This window comes from Echinops telfairi, unplaced genomic scaffold (genome assembly GCF_000313985.2).
Source record: "Echinops telfairi isolate 266 unplaced genomic scaffold, ASM31398v2 ScPeMD7_3533;HRSCAF=4204_0, whole genome shotgun sequence".
NCBI classification, from domain to species: Eukaryota; Metazoa; Chordata; class Mammalia; order Afrosoricida; family Tenrecidae; genus Echinops; species Echinops telfairi.
This window is the reverse complement of record NW_022107431.1, coordinates 42,788,404-42,794,455: the sequence shown is the minus strand read 5'-3', so window position 1 is coordinate 42,794,455 and position 6,052 is coordinate 42,788,404. Positions and strand designations below refer to the sequence as shown.

The following is a 6,052-nucleotide window of genomic DNA, read 5'->3' as shown; positions in this document are numbered from 1 at the left end:
GCCCCTGTGGCTCCTCTGGGGCGCGGTCTGCTCCTACGGGGCGGCGTCCGGCTGGGATGGAGCGGTGCCTCCGGACGTTGAAGGGAGCGCGGCGGTCGGCAGGCCAGACCCGCTGGAGACAAGCGAGCTCCACGTGCCCGCAGGACGGCTGCCGCCTGCGATCGAGGTACGGTGTCCCCGCCTTGGCGACTCTGCCGGGCACCTGCCCGCACCCCCCGGCCCCACTCCCCACCCCGGGGGCTGTGCTGCACACCGCTGTCCCTGGTCGCCCCTCGCTCCTTGCCCCTCTAAGATTGTCCCCCGGACGAGCTCCGCTTAGACCCTTGAAATAAGGAGTGTAGCTACGTTGGACGGTGGATGTGGTGATGGTGTGATTGAGGGCGGAGGCTTATGGAACATGACACGGTTCAGACGGACCCAGGTGCGCGCGCCCTCACCTGGAGCTGCAGACAGTCTGTGACTTCCGGCCACACGTTGACAACGCGGGTCCGTGCGGGTAGAGTTATGGTGTCAAGCCACTTATTATTAAATGTGTGCGCCCTGCCGCCGGCTTCCCACTTCGCTGCAATGTTAGGACAGTAGGAATACTGCAGTACCTAGGTAGTCCTTGTTGGGGATATGGGCGGGGGAGGGGGACACAACAAATACCAGGGGGCTTCTAAAAGTTCATAGAAAACTCCCATGATCTTTTCCTTCTATTTGTCAAGCGCTTTTTGAAGCGCCCTTGTATTCCTGAAGTGGGCTGCAGCAAGAGAGGATGATGGCAGGAGAGTGGGGGTCCGTGAAAAGCTGTTAGGAATGCAGAGCAGAGAGCCCTTAGATAGAAAGGCAGCCAGGATCCTCCAAAACCAGATGACAGCCCAGGCCCATTCCCAAATTAAAAATGTTCGCAGTATGCTGTTGGTCTGTTGATTCAAAGAGCTCCTGTTGGGGTCCATTGCAATGAGTTCGATGTTGAAGCCATCCGAACTTGGAGAACTTTGCTGGAGGATGCTGGGTCCAGAGTAAGAAGGTCAAGAGTCCCTTGAGCTGAGACAGGCAACACCAAATTCAGTGCGTGGGAGTGTTAAGTATGAGGAACATGTAGTCACCTCAGTTCATGGGAAAGGATCAACCTAACACCACACAGCAGACAGAAAGAGCCACCAACCTAACACCACACCAGCAGACAGAAAGAGCCATCAACCTAACACCACACCAGCAGACCGAAAGAGCCATCAACCTAACACCACACCAGCAGACCCCCGATGGATCTAGTGACAGCAACTCAAACAGCCATGCAGACTGACTGACCCCTTTCTCACAGCACTACAGTCTGGCTTATTGCGACTAATGGTTAGTACAACTCACTACAGTATTGTTACCAAGTCAAAATAAGGTGCATGAAAAGAATTCTTCTCTAGGAAGAAACTCTTTCCAGGCAAAAAGAAAAACAGAAAATTAAACACAACATAATAAAACCAAACAGGGTGGGGCCAGAGCCCATCATCCTTTCACTATTGTGCAAAATGCAATTGCTTTGAGAAAAGGGGCCTGCTTCTGGTCAGCTTCTTGCCCAGACCCTAGGTAGCAGATGGACCAGAAGAGATTCCAGGCAAGGCCTCAGCTTCTCTACAGACATGGAATTAACCTGTTATCCACCTGTTGCTTTGAGCATGGAAATGAAATGCCCAAATAAAATGGGTGACTTCAGATCAGGGTTGCCACATAAACTACAGGGTGCCCAATGGCATTTGTGTGTCAGATAAACTATACATTTTTATGATAGTGTATCACAAATGTTGTATAGGACATTTTTACTTAAAAAACATGTTTCGGTGTTTTTGTTTTATCCAAGGCTCAAATGTATCTGGACATCCTGGATTTTTATTTGTTATATTTGGTAAACATAGGAGACAAGCACATGTCACTGTTTTTTGTAACTCTCACCCTACAGAAATTTTTAAATAATTATTTGATTTTTAGGGATTCTTAAAATTTTTAGTGGGGTTTCATGCTGCTGTGCACAGGGTCGCTATGGGCCCGAGCTGACTGGATAGCACCTACCAACAACTGCAACAATGTAATGCCAAGACCACTGACAAATTTCTCATGTGTTCCGTGAAAGGGGACAGAGTATTTTAGGCTGTCGTCTTTGCATTCAGATTATTTCAAATTCAATTTCAGCTAACCAGCTCCCTTGGTCGTGGGCAAGCTATAAATGCCCAAATCGCAGACAATGAAGCTAATGCTTAGAGGAGCTATTGCTGTCTATATCAGAACTTATTGGGGCTTAAGTTCAATTACATAGATAGAGTGCTTAGCAGAGTGCCTGCCTAACAAAAATAATTTTGTCTATGCTAACTTGTTATTAATATAAAATATGTTGATGAGAGGATTCAAAACAAAACCTTATTTGGTGAACTCTTAAAACTTTCTTTTTATGATGCTATTTTAGATGATACTGCTATCTTTCTGTTTGTTTTATTTCCTTCTCACCAGAAAGAGTGCCCTATAGTTAGTGAAATTCATAATACTGTCAGAATCTAATAGATTCAGAATGTGTCAGTGCAGACCATGGTTCAGGGAAACAGAACGAAGCCATTAGTCATTCCAGGAAGGTCAAAGTATTTGGTGTAGAAAGGGTGGGATTGGGGTAATTACATTCCCACTGCATAGTTTCACATAATGCTTCCAGTTAGCCTGTGGTCCCACGGAGATCCCAATGCCCCACCATCAAGTTTCCCATGCTCTTTATAGCCAGTGAGCAGACCTTAAACCAAATACATTCCAGGGATTTAATAACATGGTATGACCAGTCTACTGAATTGGTTCAGGAGATTGTATTTACAAATATATTTATATATATATCTGTATGTGTGTGTGTATATATATATATATAGATAGATAGAGAGAGAGAGAGAATGCAGACATATATAATACATTATTCATGGGAGAGGTTTGAGATGTGAATGGAATGATAGTCTAAAAATACATTCACTTTTTAAAAATTGGATTTATATGAACCGCTATGCTTCAGTTCTCCTGAGATTTTATTACTACCAGCACTTCAAAGGGAAGGAAGAAAAACAGGAAGGCAGGCCTGCAGCGGTGGGAGGCTCTCTCAAGTTCCTCGATGGCAGAGGTCCGTGTCCCCTCCCGCCTGGCCCTTCTGCCCACCTGGGGAGTCTGCCATGCCATGGTGCTCAGTTTCCCCCCGGATTTACAAACTTGAAAGGATCAACACCCATGTGGAGAATTTTATAATCTTTTTCTGACAAGTGATGTACTGAATCCATTATTACTGAGCTTAGAGTCACAGCAGTGATCCTCAGTAGGTAGTGGTGGGCAGAAGGGAGATGATTGGCTTCAGAAAGTAGATTCACCATTCCACTATTGCATTTTGAGGAAAAGGAAGTGTATTTTGTTTCATCAAACACATGATCGAGAGTAGGCAAAAGTCTTCTCGACAAATATCAAAATGAACTACGCGCGGCCGTCGAGTCAACTCCAACTCCCGGCAGATCTATGGGGCAGAGGTGAGCTGCCCATTTGGGTTTGCAAGACTTTTACGTCTCTACAGGAGTAGACAGCCTCATCTTTCTCCAACAGAATGACTAGTGGGTTCGAAATCACTGCAGCTCAATGCACTGTGCACTACACGATAGCTATCCAGCAAGAACACCTGGAGAAAGTGCAAGGACGAAGATGGAACCATGCCTCAAGGAGAGGATGTCAGAGTGTCCTTTGGAAAATCAAGATGTTGTTTATAAAAGCAAAAAAACCCAAAAGACCAGAAGTAAAACAAGGTCAAGAAACACTATAGTAGAGATTGCTCCTGGGCGGCTGGAAAAAGCCAGAGACCAAAAAGAAAAGGACTAACCGTATGCTACTGTTAGTATGACTTCCATGACTATACTTCAGTCTTTCTAGAACAGTGTTTGGGGAAGGATGAATTGGGAGGGGACAGGAGCCCTGGTGGCACTGCAGAGTAAGCATTGGACTGCTAACCCCAAGGTCAGCAGGTTCAACCAGCCAACGCTCTGTAGGAGAAAGACGAGGCTGTCGACTATGATGGCGATGTAGTCCAGCCTTGGAAGCCCTCTATGGAGTCACCGCGAGTCTGAATCTGCTTGATGGCAGTGAGTTTGGAGTTTAGAGAAAACCAGTGATGGTAATAGTGGCTTTGAGAGAGAGTGAGAGAGAGAACTTCAGGAAAACAGCAAAATTGAGCAAACTCCCCAGAGTGGGTAAAACAGGAGTGCTTTTTTTCTAGCTATCTAAGTGGATTCTACTGTTATTATTACTGTTGCTAACTTCTCTCTAAGCAAGTTGGTGCTTCCTGAGTTACATGTGACAAATGGAGTCTACGCTGGACAAACGTGGTTACTAAGGAACCCCTGTGAACTAGACTAATTCTGAAGGACTCTTCTTCTAGATTGTCTTTTTGATGTGTGATCCTCCAAGCCTTTACAGAGTTGGGCTCCCTGCCATTAAAAGACCGTTTATTGAAAGATGTCTTAGATAGTTTCACTCTTTGGTTTCCATTTCTTTATCATGGCCCTTTCCTCTGAAAAGGACTCATCATGGAAGGGCTATGCCATCATTCTCCACTGCTCTTCCAACCATGCAGTGACAATTCAGCCCTGCCTGTGGTCATCCTGCCACTGCTGCACTTACTCATCCGGAACCTTGCCATGTACAGAACGATAAAGCTGGCACCAGGAGGGGTGGAAAGAAGATAGGCTTAAAGCAGTGTCTCAGAGAATATGCAATCTAAGAGAGAAAGGATATTCAAAACTACGATATAAAGCAGAATGAATTAGCATGGTCACTAACGAAGTACAATGGGGATAATCTGGAAAAAGTATTACTCTGAGGTACAATTGCCTACTTGCTAAACACCAAAGATTTTTTAAAAGAAAGCATTATTTTAGAGAGACTAAAATGCAAAAGTAGAAGAAGAATAGTAACATAATAGTAGTGGTAGCGTAACTTGTGGTTAACAGTTACTGAGGACTGACCTGGTGCCAGATGCTATTGGAACTATTTGAGTGTGTTAGTTTCTGGAACTGGCACAGCAGTACAGTTCCCATCTCCATTTACAAATGTGGAAACTGAGGCCTGGTGCCTTTACCTAGTCTCCTTAGCTGGGAAGTGGTGGAGCTGGACAGATATTTTTAAAAACTGGTTCTAGTGTGTGTGCAGGAATATCTAAGAAAGGTTAGCTAAGTAAATAAAAGTATCTGTTAAGTATAATTTGAGTAAAGGTTTGGGAATCTCTTAAAATAAAGAGATATAAAATGTAATACCAAGAGCATTTATTCAGAACTTGCTGATGAGCAGGATAAATTGCATATAATCCAAAAGTTACCAAAAAACTGAAATACTTTTCCTTCCACATTCAGCGCCTTTTAAACTACAATGGGGAAAAAACGAGCAGCTGTTGACCTTTATGTTCTATGAACTTTGTGTCCTATGAACTCTACCTACATTGTTCTTAAATTCCCAATGGTTACCTTTATACCCATTTTACAGATGAGCAAATTAATGTAAAAAACTTTAGATAGCTCGCCCAAGGTTTCCAAACTCCATTATCTTTTCTCAGTGTGCCATTGGGTCTTCTCTTGTTAAAAAAGACTATAAAGTTTTCTTGTATCTTATTTTCTCTTTAGAAGTCTATTATAGTATGTTTCCCCCACATAAGTAATGTACACTGAAGAATCTACACTAGAAGTTCCTGATTAAGTTAGATTAATAGGTATAGAATTCAAAATAGCACCTCTTCTAAGAATGCATGCTCTCTGCCTTACAGGACTAGTCCAAAATCGCTAGAAGATACAGACTTAGAGTCCCTAGAGCTTCAGAATTCTCTAACTTAACCAGAGGAAATTTTAAAACTCATATCCTTACAGGGATTAGCCAGAAAACAACTGGGTGGAGCAAGCTCAGTAGAAAAGAAAGGATGGCTCCCTCTTCCAGAAGGCTACCACCTCTTAGCATTGCCAGTTCGGACTTTTTTTTTTTTTAAGTCATTTTATTAGGGGTTCATACAACTCTTATCACAATCCAT

The 6,052-nt window shown here is 43.8% G+C and overlaps 1 protein-coding gene across 1 annotated transcript in view; it reads left to right on the top strand.

Annotated features, from left to right (window-relative positions):
• Positions 1-7: 7 nt before the first annotated feature.
• Positions 8-6,052, top strand: part of LAMA4 (laminin subunit alpha 4) — a gene marked incomplete at its 5' end in the record, with an annotated part of 175,128 nt that continues 169,083 nt past the window's right edge. The window contains one exon of the mRNA XM_030886727.2: positions 8-166. Coding sequence (XP_030742587.1) covers positions 8-166 — 159 coding nt within the window. The remainder of the gene's footprint in view (positions 167-6,052) is intronic.